Source organism: Apodemus sylvaticus, chromosome 2, assembly GCF_947179515.1.
Source record: "Apodemus sylvaticus chromosome 2, mApoSyl1.1, whole genome shotgun sequence".
In the NCBI taxonomy this organism is placed as follows: domain Eukaryota; kingdom Metazoa; phylum Chordata; class Mammalia; order Rodentia; family Muridae; genus Apodemus; species Apodemus sylvaticus.
The window spans coordinates 63,024,523-63,043,217 of record NC_067473.1 but is presented as its reverse complement, the minus strand read 5'-3'; the positions used below and the strand labels follow the sequence as shown (position 1 = coordinate 63,043,217).

Sequence of the window (18,695 nt, the reverse complement as noted above, 5' to 3'; positions counted from 1 at the left end):
CTTTCTGTTAGAAAACAAGGCTTTTTAAAGAACCCTCCCACCTAGAGAGTAAGACTTTAAAATGGAGCCCACTTCCAGGACGCCTGCCGCCACACACTGCTGCGAGAGTGTGTATGACCGTTAGTAATTTTGATTTAATACAAACTCTGCACAAGTCTAGTTGCCCATCAGTTAATCTAATTGTTCATTCAGCAAGCGTGTAATTAACTGATCAGCTGCTACATGCCTGAGCATTGTGTTAGCTACTGAGGGAATTCAGAAGAGCATTAATGATTCCTAATGCCAGAAGCACATGGCTCCCAGGTGCCGAAGTTTGTTTGTCACGTTAACTACAATTTTCTCATTAATAAAATGTGTATCTAAGACATCCTGCCTACCTCCCAAAACAGAATGAAAGAACCCATTGAAGTTGCTTTGTAAATTCTAAAACAAAATGTGCAAATTCTAAAACAAAACGAATGTATTATTTTTCCGCATAATCACCTGTTCAGGGATTTTACAGGTCAAGGCTACTTATCCCATCTCTCTAGAGCTTAAAGATTCTGACTCTACTCACTTGACATTCTTTCCCCTTGAAAGTCTTGGTTCTAGCTCATCAACCAGCCCTCCTACTTCAACACAGGCCTTCCATTCTGCGGTTCTGCGGAAGAAGCTTCATCTTATTAGATGAAGTATAGAGTTCAGTTCTATAAAACCACTAAGGGGCCTTTGTCCCTTTCTCTCTTTCAGGAACACACATGCTCATGGAAGTCATTACAATCCCATCATGCAGCAGCCTGCACTCTTGACTGGTCATGTGACCCTTCCAGCTGCCCAGCCCTTAAATGTGGGTGTAGCCCACGTGATGAGGCAACAACCAACCAGCACCACCTCCTCCAGGAAGAGTAAGCAGCACCAGTCATCTGTGAGGTAGGTGATGAGAGCCAGCAAGAAACCCCAGAAGACTGAAATGCTGAACACAAGCAGGGCACCAGTGCACTGCCCTGGCCTGGTGCAGGGAGCAGCTCCTCCTACAAGAGCTGGAAACACCTGACAGCACATGGAACACTCTGGAATTTGCTAAAAGCACACTCTATGGGCTCTGCAGATGCAACCCTGCCTTGACTCTTCCTAGTTCCTGTCCCTCCGGCACTTAAGGCGGAGGCCTAGTCAGGGTGCGCCTAATGTCTTGAGTGCTTCAGTTGTTTTTGTCAAAAAAAAGTAGCAAAGCACAGTTAGGAAGATCTTACTGGAGACCACATGGTGGACACCAAGATGCTGCAGTCAGGGAGGGGCTGAGCTCGGCTCTGCTCTCACACAGCGTGGGCATTGGGATTTGTACCAGGGATCGGTGTCTAGGTCATGTAGGGAAAACAAATAACAAATAGGAGACAAAAGAAAGTGGAGGATTGTAGCTAAATAGTCCTCACAGGACTCTCTGAAGGTGATTAGCCATCACCTAGGGACAGCGGAGGCTGAGGAGCCTGCTCAGACATTAAGTCTAGTATTCTAGATATCAAGAGATGGGAGAGTGTCCTCTAACGAAAATGAATAAGCAAGGTTCTTAGCTAAAACTAGATTTTATAAAGAAGTGCACAGTTGAGCATATGAAAAGGTTCAAAGTCCTGCCTAAATTTGACTACACAGTCTCTGTTATCTTTTCTAGAAACAGCAGGCTTCTGGTTTCCACTTGATTACAAATTATCAAGATATCTTTTTAAAAATCATTAGAAAATGTACTTTTTTGAAATTTCAGGTCAGAAACATAACTCATTAACTTAAAAACAAGCTCTGTAGCTATTGAGATAGATCTAGATCATGAAACTACAGAATTGCTCTCACATGAACACATGTGGCTAATTGCTTAAATATATCTATGGTGACTCCCAAATACTAACAGTAGGCTGCTAATCTTTCCCATGTTCCTGAACTCTTAAGCCATCAAGATTGACATAAGGCTTCATGTTACATGTCCCTTTGACAAAGGCAAACATAGAGACAAGAGCTAAATTAGCAGTACCAGGGACTGGCGTGTAAAAGGAAGGCAGAGCCTGAGGTGTGGGAGGAGTTTGCATCTATACAGTAACTCATTGAACACTTCAGAAGGGAAAATTCTAACCTGATTTTTTTGTTTTCTTTTGTTTTGGGTTTTTTTTTCTTTTGGTTTTTTGGATTTGTTTTTTGTTTGTTTTTGTTTTGTTTTGTTTTTTGAGACAGGGTTTCTCTGTATAGCTCTGGCTGTCCCGGAACTCACTCTGTAGACCAGGCTGGCCTTGAACTCAGAACTCCACCTGCCTCTGCCTCCCAAAATGCTGGGATTACAGGTGTGTGCCACCACCACCCGGCATCTAACCTGACTTTTTAAAAAAAGAGGTTTCTAGGTCTAAACAACAATAAGGGCAAAACCCACAACCAATAGCTGGTCAAATAGATTTAAGTCATGCAAATGTAGAACTGCTCCCACAGCATATGATTTAGATGCACATAGCTATTTATTTGGTAGAGACTGAACAAGAGAAATCAGGTACATGAAATTCCTAGTTCTAATGTGCTTTTCTGTTTCTGTGATTTAAAAGTCTGGCCAAAAACAACTTGGGAAGGAAAGAGTTGATTTCATATTGCAGGTTATAGTCCATTACCCAGGAAAGCCAAGACGGAAACTGAGGCAGAGACCATGGGTGAGTGCTGCTGCTGGCTGGCACCCAAGCTCATGCTTACCTACCTACCTTTCTTACACAGTGCAGGGCTGTGGCACTGTGCCACCCTCAGCCTCTCAAGTCAATTAGCAATCAAGAAAATTCCCCACAGACAGGCCCACAGGCCGGTCTGACGGACACAGGAGTTTAGGTTCCTCTTCTCAGGTGTGTCAAGTTTATCCATTATACTCATGATTTTTTTTTCTTCCAAGTGCCAGAGTTAGATCTGCCTTCTTACATTTTTTAAAGAGTTATTTACTTATTTTATCTATATGAATATATTGTAGCTGTCTTCAGACACACCAGAAGAGGGAATCAGATCCCATTACAGCTGGTTGTAAGCCACCATGTGGTTGCTGGGAATTGAACTCAGGACTTCTGGAAGAACAGCTAGTGCTCTTAACCACTGAGCCATCTCTCCAACCCTCCTTCTTTCATTCTTATTCAAAAAATAATTCAAGGGCTAACTCCCCTCAAGTTGGCATCCTTCTTCATATTTTCTTGTTAGGGTATTCTGATAAAACAAGAAAATTCTGCTTACATCAGTGGCAGCTTCCCAGAATGCTTTTGAGTGGCAGCCCTGTGACAACATACCAATGTCATTGAAAAGCAGCAGAAGTTACTGCCGTGGTTTCTGTGCTCCGTCAGGCAGAGCTGAGCTTAGCATTCTTGTGGTGGCCCTACTGAGTAGGTGTGATCAGGACTCTTGGCCTTCAACCACTTCAGCAACTCTGCCTTGTCTTCTCACCCCTAGCTGCTTCATGTGGACACACTGTATGTGCAAAGCAGGATCCACAGTCACAGTGCAAATCATCTCCTTCCTCTTTCTGATTTTATTACTGTTTTTGAGACAAGGTCTCACTTTGTAGCCCTGGATGGCTGGAACTCACTGTTTAGAAGAGTCCTGTCTTCTGATTCACATAGACCCACCTGCCTCTGCCTCTGCCTCTGCCTCTGCCTCTGCCTCTGCCTCTGCCTCTGCCTCTGTCTCTGCCTCTGCCTCTGCCTCTGCCTCCTGAGTGCTGAATTAAAGATGGGCACCTCCACATATGATATATTTGCTTCTTTTTAAGACCAGTCCCCAGCAAAATTGTGAGAAAGCACACAGGACTTTGCCTGTGTAATAATGCAGGAGATATGTTTTTTTCTTTAACAGTGCCAAGTGGACATGTTGTAAGTGTTGGAACTGTAAACACTATAAGAGTAATACAACATAACAGATACAAAAGGGAATGATCGTACTGGTAAATCTTGCTACCAGCTCCAGAGGAGTTTACCAGGGTAGCTCTATACAAAATCAAGTTCGCTTTTACTAAGTTATGTTTATCTTGCTTCGACCTCCACTTAAAAGGTGCTAGACTCTCTAAGGACATAGCAGAGCCAAGGATTTATTCTCTTTTGACTTTGCTCTGTACTGCATGGGTACTAACCAGGATCAGCAAAGGGTTTGATGAGAAGAAAAGAAGGTAATTGTTCCCTAAAGTTACCAGAACTTAATATAGAATTTCAGGTCAATCAATCCAAATTAAAAAATTCCTTTTGGTAGACTAAGAGAGATGGCTCACTGGTTAAGAGCACCCACTACACTTCTAGAGGAAGATTTAATTCCCACCCCCCCATGGTAGCTCACAATCATCTGTAACTCTTGTCCCAGGGAACCTGCTATCTTCTTCCTAACCTCCTAGGGCATCGTGGTGCTCATACATGCAGGCAAAACACTCATACACATGAAATAATAAATCTAAAACTAATAATTTTAAAAGTTAAACTATGTATGCTACAGTACTCAGATTTGGCTTATCCATATTTTTTAAAGTCCCTTTTAAGTTTAGTACCTTCTTCCTCTTGCATTTGTCCCAATTTTTTATTGCAATACAAATTAATTGATTTAGCCTCCCATGAGGCTCAGATCCAAAAAAAGTTTTGTTTTTCTTTGTTTTGTTTTCCATTGTACATTCCCAAATCTAAATGCTGTTGCTTTTCCAGAAGAGAACGAAGGGGAACCTGAGTGGGGGCTGTAATGGCCATGCCCTCTGTAAATGCTCTCCATGCCCACCAGCAGCAAGTCCTAAGTTTAGGCCCCAGAACCTGCATAAAAGAGCCAAGCGTGGCAGTGCACACCTGTAATTCAAGTGCTGAGGTTAGAGACAAGCAGATCCCAGGGAACCTGGCACCCAGCTAAATCAGGGTGCTTCAGGCAGGGGACAGCCTTATCTTAAAACTAAAATGAACAGCTCTTAAGGGACATGCACCTGAGGCTGACCAGTAGCGCACACACTACTACAATCTGAGGTTGTGCCCTTTAGTCTGGAAACTCTCACAAGTGTCTTAAGTAGCAGTGAGAATTCAATCCCAGCACAGAAGAAATGGGGGCCAGTAATTAAATAATAAATCAGCCATCAGGAAAGCAAGTCTCAGCATTCCTAAAACAAGATTCAAGTTCCATTGAGAAGGACTAGCTGAAGGACTAGCCAAAGTCTGGGCTTTAACCCTGAAGACTGTCTTATGCAGCTGTGCTGGATCTGACAGCTAAAATCCTGATCAGGACAGCTGTCCCTAGAAGACCAGCTCTCAAAACCAGGTATATGGACTCAAGCCAGAGCCCAGAGAAGGCCCAGCTGAGGTCCTAACCTCAGTCCTGAATGAAGGCCTCTAGAAGCACTATATTTTCTGTCACAGAGGGAGGTCAGCTGGCATGGGTTTTTCCTGTGGAGATGTGGTAATATTGGTGCTTTTTTTTTTTTAAAGTTGGGCCCCTTAAATGGAGATGTAGGGCTAGACCTTCCTTGTAAATAAGTGTTGTTTTGTCATTTCAGAAATGTCTCCACCTGTGAGGTGACCTCCTCACAGGCTATCAGCTCCCCTCAGCGATCCAAGCGTGTCAAGGAAAACACTCCCCCACGGTGTGCTGTGGCACACAGCAGCCCAGCCTGCAGCACCTCGGTCACCTGTGGGTGGGGTGACGTGGCCTCCAGCACCACCCGGGAGCGACAGCGGCAGACGATTGTCATCCCCGACACCCCGAGCCCCACAGTCAGTGTCATCACCATCAGCAGTGACACTGATGAAGAGGAGGAACAGAAGCATGCCCCCACCAGGTGAGGCTCTGGAAAAAGCAGGAATCCCATCATTCCCTGCTAGTCCCTACATTTTCATTTTTCCACATTCTTGGATCCTAAACTTATTTCATGAGAGTGGCAAACAGTTTTGCCGAACTTGTTCAAAACCAAAATAATTTTGAGTGAGTTTGGCCTTAAAAAATAGTTACCCAGCTGGGCAGTGGTGGCGCACACCTGTAATCCCAGCACTCTGGGAGGCAGAGGCAGGCGGATTTCTGAGTTTGAGGCCAGCCTGGTCTACAGAGTGAGTTCCAGGACAGCCAGGGCTATACAGAGAAACCCTGTCTCAAAAAAACCAAATCCAAAAAGCAAAAAACAAAACAAAACAAAAAAGTTACCCAAATAAATGTCCCTAATTTAGGAATATGAGACTATAAAAACTGGGCTCCCAGTCCCAGGTTGGTTACAAGCTCAAGCCTCTGGCTACCGAACATATTCCCAGCTGGTCAGGATGTCTCTCTAACATTGCCTTGGCTCACTCAGAATTTGAAGTAATTGTCCAATTAATCAGAAATTTCCCTATGTCTGATTAACCTAATCCTTCAAACTGCCAGTTGGCTCTACACCCAGAGAGCACTACTGTTTATTCCAAAGTAGCGATAATTTATTTTACTCTGTGTGTGCTTCCTAGTGGAGGAAAGAAATATCTATTGGATTTGCAGAGTGCTATCTCTGGCAGCAGAGCCTCTTTTCTACACTTAGCAACCAGACTCCAGCACTGTGGGCCTCCGTCCTAGGCTGCCCGCCCACTTGCACGCTCAGGTGGCCCAGACCCATGCACACTAACCTTCTGTGCCCCTAGAGCATTAGGCCTCACAGAACCCAGTTTCACCACCATACCCTGCCAGCACCTTTCCATTAGGAACGAAGCCAGGGACGGGGCCTTCCCCCCCAAGCCAGAGCTTCTAATCACCATAGTATCTCCCACACCTGCGTGCAGAGTTCCTTGTTCATGATTAGGCCCAAATTGTTGGTTCCTGATTAGATGTAATGTTATTAATTATTAATCACAAATGTCTTTGATGATAAATTTTCATTCTTGCAGTCATTACTAAATGTTCAGCTACAGCCCAGTCTCACATAGCCGTTCCTACAGTGTGCAGCTATCCACCCTCCAGGTGAAGGTTAGGAGTCTTGAGTTCCCACCAGGAGGACTAGTATGTGTGTCCTTTTTCCTGCTGAGTGGCTCAGTGTGATTCGATATTACACTGTTGTGTTTCTGTTCCTGCCATTTGCTAGATATCTGAGGGGACAGAGTGTTGGGGAGACCAGGCATATGTTTGTGTGCCATAGGATTACTTTACATGCTTCTACTTGTTCCAAGACTGGCCTCACTTTGCTTTGTGGCTCTAACCCCCAAACCGAGTTAGTGTCCATCCGTCCAAACCCGAGAATCTTAAGGGCTTGGATCTCTGCAGAGAGGAAGATTCTTCCTACCCTAGACTGGCCCCTGGCTCGGGGAAGCCTGTGCATGTATATGTAGCGCTGGCTAAGAAAAGCGGAGCAGTCTTGAGCACAGATGAGAAATGCAAAGGCAGTTTAAAGACCTGGCTGTCATCTAGACTGTGATGCCACTTTTGAGTCTGAGGTCTGAATTGACAGCAGCTCTGAATACGAGTGTTCAGGAGAGGCTTGACTAGAGGGTAGGAGTACAGGACGCCAGTGCCATCTCGGCAGTGGCCAGAGAGCCAGGAGGGCTGAAAGCACAAGGAAGTGGGACATGGAACTGTCCCTGGGAGGAATCTGACTGAAATGAAAAGCAGCTTGTGAGGACTGTGAAGGAAATGACTCCGAGGCTCAGAGTAAAGGTGGACAGCAGCCTAAGAGTGGGTGACGTGGGAGGAACCACAACTGAACACGGGGCATGCATGATACAGTGGGAAATATAGGGGCCAGGCTGCAGACTGAAGCCACGAAGCAATGGAAAAGGGCCTCAGCTACCCACTGTGGTGACAGGGGCTGCAGAGGAAGATGCAGCAGTGATACTTAATGCAGAGATATATGATTGTTGCCTTAGAAAATGGTTTGGCATTCTTAGGCAAATGGATGGAGCTAGAGAACATCATACTAAGTGAGGTAACCCAGACTCAAAAGGTGAATCATGGTATGCACTCACTAATAAGTGGATATTAACCTAGAAAACTGGAATACCCAAAACATAATTCACACATCAAATGAGGTACAAGAAGAAAGGAGGAGTAGCCCCTTGTTCTGGAAAGACTCAGTGAAGCAGTATAGGGCAAAACCAGAACGGGGAAGTGGGAAGGGGTGGGTGGGAGGACTGGGGGAGAGAAAGGGGCTTATGGGACTTTTGGGGAGTGGAGGGCTAGAAAAGGGGAAATCATTTGAAATGTAAATAAAAAATTATATCGAATAAAAAAAAATGGTTTGGCACCCTAGAAGATAGGAAAGTCTACCTGAAGCCAGTAGCCCTTAATAGAGAAGCCACTGTGTAATTGTATCACATAACTGTGACTGTAGTTAACAACTAGAAAGTAAAGGAACTTATGATTGTGTGTTCCTGGAAATTGTATTACCATGAAATTTAACACAGTGACTATTTACTGCCCCACCATTGTAAGACAGTATGTCTAACTTCAAGTAGTATTCAGATAAGGGGACAGACTCTCTCTTCTTGAGGCTTGCAGGTAATAAGTGTGACAAGACACATACAAATCATTCTGACAGGAAGTAGAGCATCTCCTCCAGAGAAGCTAGCAGAGTCTCAGGAGACGTAAGGAGAGAGTTGCAGACCTGAGTGAGGTGACCAATGTGGCAGAGTGCCAAAGGGGAGCAAACAGGAAGTAGCAAAGCTTATCCAAGAGAATGAAGAAGGTTGCAGGCAATGGCTTTGGTCATGGGAATGGTTTCTGAGGCATTTCACCTTAGATGGGGATGAGGGATTCGTCAGAAGGCTCTAAGAAGCTCAAGGAAAAAGCATCAGGCCTAGAAAACCAAGAACCAAGAAGCAAAAAAACAAGAAGCAAAAAAAAAAAAAAAAAAAAAAAGCACCTAAACAAGAAAGCCTTTGGCCTTGGGCTCCAGAGCTGGGCAGCATCCCCTCTCCTCCCTCTTTCTGTTTGAGCATTGGAGACACTGTCCCTATATCAGTCACTTTTCTACTATGATAAATGCCATGGCCAAGGCAGCTTACAGATGAGTTTATTTGGGGCTTATGGTTCTAGAGGCTTAGAATCAGGATAGCAGAGCTAACTTAGTAAGCAACAGGAACAGCTCAGAGTCCACATCTCAAACCACGAGGGGAGGCAAAGAGCACTAATTCAAAACCTTCTGAAATCTCAACACCTTCCTCCATCAAGGTCTTGCCTCCTTATTCTCCACAAACAGACAACTGGGGATTAAGTATTCATATGCCCAAGACTGACTGGGGACATCTCATTCAAACCCCCAGTCTCTAACTCTGGTCACCCTTGTCACCACAGCATGTTTCTCCTGGGAAGTGAGCATCTTGGTTGTTCTGTCTCAAGTCCCTACTTGCTACTCATCCCAGATCCAGCATTTGTAGTGCCCAGTGTGGTCCTCAAATGCTGCTCATTTCCCTAGTGTGGATCAGTCTCTGCACAACAGCCAAAGAGTCAAGGGTCAAGGACACTCTCAGGGTAACAGCCTGACCACAGAATGTCTTTTAGCATCAACATAAGATAAATGCTTACCTTGCAACATATGGACCTAAATATGGACCCCAGAACCCACATAAAAATTTTGAGCACCGTAGTGCATGCTTGTAATCCCAGCCTTGGGATTTCAAAGACGGGGGAGATCCCTGAGACACAGCGGCTGACAACCTTGCTTAGCCAACCTGGCAACCTCCAGGCCAGAGGAAACCTTGCCTCAAAAAAGAAGATGGACTTTCCTGAGCAATGACTCCTGAGGTTTACCTCTGACCTTCATGCCTAGGCATACACACACAAACACACATGCCTGAACAGTAAACAAACACATTTCAGATATCTTTTCTCATTCTAATAGCTAAGTTAAAAGTTATATAACATCAAAAGGAGGACTCTGGTCTGCAGGCTCTGCTTCTTATCCTTCTCAGTGGAAGCAGGTTAAAAGTAACCCACTGGTATTTCTGGTCGTGGGGATAAAGCACTAAGGCTGGCTGAGTCCTCATGTCTTATTTCCTTCAGCTGGGAAACTCTCCGTGGAAACCACCCAGGAAGAGTTTGCCTTATCTTACCGTTGCAGTGTTTGCTAGGAACATCTCTGGGGAAGCAGAGGGCTGTGTAGCATAAGCCTAAGGCTGCAGATGCTTTGACCTAGGGCAAGCAAAGGATTGAAGCCCTCCTTATCTGGAGTCATTGTCTATAAGAGGAAAGTAATCATTGTCTTTGCCATGTAGGCTTGTTCTAAGGACTGAAGGAAATCACACAGATAGAGCCCTTGGAATGGTACGTATTGATGTGTCCAGTGCGTGCCCTCAGTGTGGGAATGAACCAGCAAGGTCTGGTTCTTGTTTTCACATAGGGCGTTTTCTCTGAAGTAGGAGAGATAAATGAGTCATGGAAAGTTTATTGGAGATGAGTTCTGACCTTGGTCTAGAAGGATGAAATTGACTGAGATTAGCAAATATAAATCAGAACTACATTCCAGACGGGCTCCTGCAGGGGTGATGGGGTCGGACGCTGCACCTGCCCCTCTGCCTGTCTTTCCTCCTCCAAGGCTCATTTCTATACTTCTTAGCTCCTTATTTCCCTTCATCATTTTAAAATGATGAAAATCATCTATTGCCATGACAACACAATGGAGTCTCGAGCTCTCGTAGCTTTGCTTATTCAGAAGTGGTGTCTGTCAAGGCCATTTGAGTAAATGTCTCATTCCCCTCCTATAGCTGTCTCTCTCTCTTCCATTAACCAGCCCAGAATGGGATTGATAAACTGTCGATAATAATTAGAGACGATGGTGGAATGAGTCCCTGCAGTACTGACATGTGTGAGCCTGAAGAACCAGCAGTGCCAATCTCAGGTGTGTGCTTGGTTTTTAAGGGAGCCATTTAGGAGCTTCCATTGTTCTCTAATGTGGATAGTATATTTACCTAGCACACAGATATTTCTAGCAATACACAAGAATAGAAACAGAGCTATCAAACTAATTCATCTTTCCCAAACCTGTCAGACATAAATCTGTATAAAAAGATACAGTGTTAAGCTGCCACATGATTTTGCTTGTTAGTCATGGGACTTCCCAGCTGCAGAGAAAGGATGAGCCTCTCTCGTGAAGCTTTTCTGCCCCCATTTCCTTCCAGATAACAAGCTTCCAGCCTCCACAGGACTCTAGGCACAGAGCCTTCCTTCAGTGGCAGCTAGTTGATGAGGTAGTGTATTGTGCCTTCAGAAAGTTCCTGCAGTTAGGAAATTTTATCTGCATTCAACAGATGGCACAATTTAAGCCGCGTCTGAGGTCAGATTACAGCTCGGTCAAACTTAGTCTTGTGTGCTGCTGCTTTGTCTGCTCACTTTCTAAGTAATCACTAGCCTAAGGGAGGGAGGCTCAGCAGGAAATGGCCAGGACCTGAGTGTGTGTACGCTCCTGTCACTGAAGAGATTGGTTCTCTCTTGACATGAACAGTACACGGGATTTTATCTTGAATGTCTTTCATAATAAATCTCTGTGGAATATTCAAAATGGGCCCATTCATTACTGCAAATAATCTCTCCCACTTCCTCTAGTAATCTCCGAGTGGGTCGGAGCTAGGTGGGTGGTACAGGGTCCCACCTGGAAAGGGACAGCAGAACCAGAACTAGAACACCATTTGCAGGGACACATTGGGAGCCAACCTCTATCTTTACATGGGTCCTCTTACAGATCATGCCCCTACAGCAGAACATATCCCATTTCAGGAAACTGTAAAGGGAGTCACTGTGTTTGTGTTATTTAATCAAGCACAGGTGACAGTGACAGAACAGAGTAGCACGCCTTCTGCATCCCCTTGGGAACTTACCTGGAATGATTCCCAACTCCAGCCCTGGTTCCAGAAGCACTCTGTACCTATGAGGTGGGAGGGACACCCCCAACAACAGGACATCAGCAGTTCTGCTCAGGACCAGGACTGCTCCCACCCAGGAGTACAGCAGGCCCTCCTCACTCCACAGCTCTCACGTTGGTCCCCACGTCTCCAGTGCTTTTTCCTCCTCCAGGTTCAGGAACCTTTTTCCTAGGGACTCACTCTCTAATGCTTGGCACAAATCTCAGCTGCTTGTGGCTCCTGAGATCTGCTGAGGCAATGCTGCTTTCGCGTCCAAGGCTATTTCGTGGGAGCTTTTTATTGTGGATAAACCCATGGGCTTTTTAAAATTAGAAATAATTCATATATTAGATAATTCACCAGTTTACTGTGTACAGTTCATTAGGGAGATTCTATATTAGTTTTTTAAATTATGGTAAAGTATGAAATTTAACATTTTAAACATTCAGTGGCATTGATTGTCACCATTATCTATTCTTAAACTTTTCTGTCATTCCAACTCAGTATTCTGTACCCACTAAATAATTTTTTTCTGCCTACCCTATTCCCCAGATCTTGGGTATCTGTAACCTTTTCCTTTTTGTATGAGTTTACCTATTCTAAATGTTTCTTGTATTGACTCATGCAGAATTTGTATCTGGCTTATTTTATGTGATACATAGGGTTCATATAAGAACTTCACTCAAAGGTTTGCAGAGATGGCTGGAGAGTTAAGAGCACTTAATACCCTTCAGGAGACCTAGGTTTTATTCTCAGAACCTCTATCAGGAGGCTCATAACTGCCTGTAACTCCAGTTCAAGGGCATCCTGACGTCTCTGGCTTCTGTAGGTACTTGCACACATGTGCATATGCATGTACACATGTGTGCGCATGTGCTCACACACACACAATTTAAAAATGAAGTAAATATGAAGAGCTATAAATCTATGTGACCAGTTCATTCCTCACCTTCTTTTGGATTCTTAACAACTGTCATCTGGAAGACTCATTTGACAGTTCATTGTGGAAGGCTTTGTGACATCCATTATTCTAACTGGTTATTTTAAAGCTTTCACTGTTTAACTTGTCATGTTGTTATATAGTCTCCCACTGAGCTTTTCATCTTTGAGGACAGAGGCGTGTTTCTATTTCTTTGTGTAGCTATTCCCTGTGGCACTGACTGTAGATCTCCAAGATTCCAAACTAATGACTTGTCCTTTCCTCTCCTATCCATCGTCTGACTTGCACAGACTAGAGAAGCTTCTTCAGTAAGGCCTTTCCTCATAAAGTTTGTTGTGCCAGGTAGCATTTTGTGTAGAGCTGCTTTCCCATGCTATATAATAATATAAGTTGGATATCCTTTAATCCTGGCACTCAGGAGGCAGAGGCAGGCAGATCTCTGAGTCTGAGGCTAGTCTAGACTACATAGTGGAATCCTGTGTTTAATAAGGCTTAGATCAGGGCCTGCACAGGTCTGAGCTAGATGGGGTCCCAGCACTGAGAGGGAAGTGGACACAAGGCCTGTCCCTAACTCAGAAACTATTTTCAAGTGATAACCACTCAAGAAGAATTAGTTCTCCAGCGGAATCACACTGGTGTAAAAAACAACACGTATGCACAGGCCTGTGCCCAGCACCAGATGACAAACACAAAGTGAACTCAGTGGCATTTTTGGAGGACTTTTGTTTCCTAGTGATTTGTCTGGGCATCTTTTTTATTATACTTTACAAGTCATTTGCTTATATATTGTGGTTTCTGGTTTTGTGTTGTTGTAGGATTTCTTTGTGTGGATGTGGGCATATCTGCATCTACATTTGCCTTACTCCTTTTCTGCTTGTTTCTCCTATTCTGATTTCATTGTATGTTTGTGTGTGTGTGTGTGTGTGTGTGTGTGTGTGTGTGTGTGTGTGTGTGTAATGAGAGAGAGAGAAAGAAAAGGTGAGGATTGAGGTAGAGAGGATCTGGAAGAAGTTGAGGGAGGAGAAGCCATGACCAGAACACGTTATATGAAAAAAATCTATTCTCAATAAAAATTTAAATTATTTTTAAAGGCTTCAAACCAAAAATGTTTTTAATTGCAAATTCTCCCGTGTACGTATCTCCTGAAGGAGATTTTACACAGTTAATTTTAGTATGCCTGCTTTTTGACCACAGCCCACCATATCAGGTCAGACATGGGATTTCCCACTAATGCTACGATGTCTGTCACCACTCAAAAAGTTTTAGATATGGAGGCATTTGGGATTTGGGGTTAGGGAAGTTCCTCCTATATAATAATAGTGACAATTGACCTGATGTTCTACTTAGCATGTGCTGTACAGAGTCATTTTCTCACTGAGTCCTGAGAGCAGACTATGATGCCAGTTCTGTCATTCCCCGCATTATCATTGTGTAGACAACCAATCCCAAGGCCCTATCATCAGCACACACTAAAGTTAAACATCTTACTAGTGGCCCAAGTTCTAACCCACCGACCCAGCTAGGGTCTTCTACCCTAAATCTGCAAGAACAGAGAGCCTGGCCACTAGGAATGGTCCAGCACTGCAGGAATGGTCCAGCCACTGCAGGAATGGTCCAGCACTGCAGGAATGGTCCAGCCACTGCAGGAATGGTCCAGCACTGCAGGAATGGTCCAGCCACTGCAGGAATGGTCCAGCCACTGCAGGAATGGTCCAGCACTGCAAGAATGGTCCAGCACTGCAGGAATGGCCCAGATACTGCATGAATGGTCCAGCACTGCAGGAATGGCCCAGCCACTGCAGGAATGGTCCAGCCACTGCATGAATGGTCCAGCCACTGCATGAATGGTCCAGCCACTGCAGGAATGGTCCAGCACTGTAGGAATGGTCCAGCCCTGGCATCACTAGTGCTGGCTCTCAGGAGCAGGGGCCAGATCTTTCACCTGACTGCCTTTCCAGTCTCTGCAGGTCCACAGCCCTACTGACTTTCTACTGGCCTTCTGCCTAGCTGCCCTTGGAAGTGCCCACTTCCCACTCTCCCTCGAGTGATAAAAAACTCACCTTGAAAAGAGCCTGACCTGGGTCTATGGCATTAGGTAATACTCCTGGAGTAGGAGGGCCATTGGAACCCCCATCAGAGTCTATAAATACTTGCTTTTTCCCATATCAGATCAGCTGGAAAGTGGCCCTCTTGCCTAGGCAATTGTTATTTCTTAAAAATACATGATCAGTGCACAAAAATAGATGAACATCCATTTTTAAAACCTTGCATAATACACCATAAGTCCCACATCTGCTATCCCAGCAGCCTGTCATCAAGCCACGGGCAGATAGAGCTGGTTCCCAGAGTAACCACAGGAGCATAAAGCTCTATGAAAAGCCAGTGCTAGCCAAGAGCCATCCCGAGCCAGCTCTTCCCTGTTTCTAGGTAAAGTGCTAGTTAGAAATGAAGAGCAGGCCAGGCGGTGGTGGTGCACGCCTGTAATCCCAGCACTTGGGAGGCAGAGGCAGGTGGATTTCCGAGTTCGAGGCCAGCCTGGTCTACACAGTGAGTTCCATGACAGTCAGGGCCACACAGAGAAACCCTGTCTCGAAAAACCAAAAAGAAAAAGAAAAAGAAATGAAGAGCAGGGTTGGGGGCCGCCCTGGTGGCATTAGCACACAGGAGTCTGCCCTTTAGAGCTCAGGACAGGACTGTCTCCTGACCTTGGCCCAAGGGATGGAACTCTGCAGGAAGGCCAGGTCATCCCTAAAAATGAGTACCAGCGGTTCTGGGTGGCCTAAACATAATCATTCAAATTCAACTCAATTTCTGTTTCTCAGCATTTCTGCATGATGAGGTCTTCAGCCCCTCTCCCATCCTCTGCCCCTCCAGCAGCATCCTGAGTCACTGGACACCTCTTCCCTCCCTGCTTATACCCTGCTGGTTCTCATAGGCCCAGAGCCCAAACTCAGGGCCGTTCCCTCCATCCAGTTCTCCACCTGCCTGCTTCACTCAGACAGACTCCCGTTCTCGTGGTCGGAGGGGTTGACACCCAGCTCCACTGACTCTGCCACATGGGGTCAGCCTAGACCCACCATTGATTGTCTCACACATTAGCTTCCAGGAGCATCAGTGTGCCCTGGTCCCAGCCCAGCCTGTTCTGCCTGTCTTCCCTTGCACTCTGGTGCAGGGCCCAACCAAGGGCTTTTCCCAGAACAGGCTCTCTCCTCACAGCCAGCCTGCAGTTCTAACTTCTCCCTTTAACTTTGCAGCACAGTCTCCAAGCAAAGAAAAAACGTCATCAGCTGTGTCACAGTCCATGACTCTCCATACTCTGACTCCTCCAGCAATACCAGCCCCTACGCCGTGCAGCAGCGCACAGGGCACAATGGCATCAATGCCTTGGACACCAAGGGGGGCCTGGAGAATCACTGCACTGGTAACCCCCGCACCATCATCGTACCCCCACTGAAGACGCAGGCCAGTGAAGTGTTGGTAGAATGTGACAGCCTAGGGCCAGGTAACCTGGGGCCACAGCAGGCCACGGCATTTCTCTGCTTTTCTCGTTCTCCTACTAGAAATGTTAGCACTAGTGAAACAGAATATACCTTACTTATTATTTCAGGTCATCTACATTGTACACTTGATTTTCTTCAAGGAGCCACAGTGGGATTCTGTCATACATGATCATATTCCATATAGAATAGTTTCCTTTTGAAATTCTGAAAGCACGACTGTCCTCTAGGTGGCTCTGCTTTTGCCGTGGTTGATAAACAAACAATGGAAGCACCCCACTTTCCTACCAACTGGCTTGGGCATTCCTGACATCTTCCTAGGGTAGAGGAGGTATCTGGTAAAGAAGCACTTGGTCTGACCTTGCCAGGTGAGGTCAGGACTTTCCCTTGGGCACAGAAACTGGAGCTGAGTACATTCCTCTCTGCTTTAAAGAGCTGACATCGCATGTGGGGAAGACTGGGCCCTGGCAGGAAATCGGCAGCCTTAGCCTGTGAAGCCAGGCAGCGAGCGGACTGCCATGCTTGTCCTCGGTCTCCTTGCACGCCTGCTTACAGACGAGGACTGGGAAGCTGTGCCAAAGAGTCTGCACGTCTATCCTTCTGCTCCATGCTGTTGCCAGCCACAGCTAGGATGTCAGAAAGGGACATTCTGCCAAGCTTTGTCTAGACATGAGGGTATTATTCCTTAGGGACCATCTGTTTGCCATGTGACATGGCCACAGGAGATACCTGCGGTTACCCTGGAAGATAAGGATTCTTCTATGGTGGATACCAAGTTGCCAAGGTGCCACTCGAGGTGTGGGGTATGATTAAGATGGGAACTGTAGGGATTCCCAGGCCCCTTCTGCAGCCAGTTTGCAGTACTTTCCCACTATCCACAGCAGCCTGTGACTGGGCCCGTTTTACACCGAGCAGCTCCACCGGGAAGGAAATGGAAACGGCTTAGGCTTCTTTCTCTCTTACCATCTGAGGGGATGACCCAGGTGGGCGGGGTAGGTGTGCGCATGGCCTCTCGGGCACTCTGCCAGAGTGTGGCTTTAGGGGCATTCCAGCCACTCTCTTGAGAAAACAGGTTCATTGAAAGCATCTGCCTTGCACCTACCATGGCACCTCATCTTCATGTCCTGGCTGCCCACAGTCCATAGAGCTGATGCTAGTTTTCAAAGTCAAGACTCTCAGGGTGAGAAGCAGAGTGCGGGCCCATGAGGCTGCTGAGCGCTCAGTAAGGCAGTGTGCACATGGAGTGAGCACTACATGGACTCTCTCCAATATAACTAGTCTTCATAGAACATGTAGCTACTGTGATTAGCCAACAAAAGAACTGCAGGGGCACAGAGGTTCTCAGGGGGCCATGGCCATGCTGCTGGCCTCTCGGGATCTGCTACTATGGGTTACCTGTGCCTGGCACATTTGCATGCACACACTGCATGAACTGAGTATCTGTTTCCTCATACCCACAGTCTGCATTAGTATAGCGAAGGCCATTGCCACCTCATTCACTTCAGTAAGAGAAATCATTACCTGCACCTCTTGACCCCTTCAGGTCCTTCCTACATCCTGGCTCTACCACTCTGACGTCTGACCAGCTATGGCACAGTCACCACATCTTGTCATCACAATAATGCAATAGGTCGAACATGGGGCTCTTTCTATCATTGTCCTTTGGCAGACCCACACTGTAACCCCTTGAACTGATTGATTCTTCTCCTAACATAATCCCTACAAAGTTTCTAGGATGCTGGACTAGAGCAGAGATCTGTTCATGATCTGAACCAAGCAGGGAGGAGCTCAATTCCAGCACACGAGCTCCTGGTGCCTGGAGAGGAAGGGACGCTGCACTGACAGCCAGGACCTGCAGGTTTCTGTTTGTCCTCAGAGGCCCAAGGGGTGGCTGCGCTGGGAGAAGCTAACCTAAATAGTCTGCTCCACCGGCACCTGGGTGCCTCTGGAATGCTGGGAAGTTCAATACACCAATTCCCAGGCACCTCCTGAGGGAATTCAGTGCAGGGGGTAAGTGGAAGAGGCCTTGGGTGCCAGTGCAGAGTTAGATATGGGGAGCTCATTCTGGGACCCACCATCTCCCCAGCAGATCAAGCTTCCTTTACTCAGGGTTGGGAGCTTCTTAAGAGGTGGGATGCTCCCCTCTGTCTTCTGCGCCACCCCTGCCCCCTTCTCCCGTTGTCTGGGCTTGCCTTGGGCTTCACAACCCTGACTTCATAACCCTGGAATTTGTCAAAAAGTTGATCTATCCCAAGTCATTCAAAGGCTCCATCTTTTATTATACATGGTTCTTTAGTGTGTATGTAGTGCCATCTGTCCTAAAAATAAGATATAGACCTTATTTTAGTCAATTCCAGAAACTCAGTGAAGGAAATGAATCATTAGCTCCATGACACAATGTGAGAGTGCTCAGATATCCTTGGGCTGGTGGAGATGAGGGCCTTACGAAGCACGCGCTCTCACTTGGTCAGCCCTTGT

At 46.0% G+C, this 18,695-nt stretch overlaps 1 protein-coding gene across 4 annotated transcripts in view; it reads left to right on the top strand.

Annotated features, from left to right (window-relative positions):
• Positions 1-18,695, top strand: part of Hipk2 (homeodomain interacting protein kinase 2) — a 194,561-nt gene that overhangs the window by 162,742 nt on the left and 13,124 nt on the right. For all 4 annotated transcript variants that reach the window (XM_052173487.1, XM_052173486.1, XM_052173485.1 and 1 more), the window contains exons 11-13: positions 730-909; positions 5,492-5,773; positions 15,975-16,222. In XM_052173487.1, the coding sequence (XP_052029447.1) occupies positions 730-909; positions 5,492-5,773; positions 15,975-16,222 (710 nt within the window). The remainder of the gene's footprint in view (positions 1-729; positions 910-5,491; positions 5,774-15,974; positions 16,223-18,695) is intronic.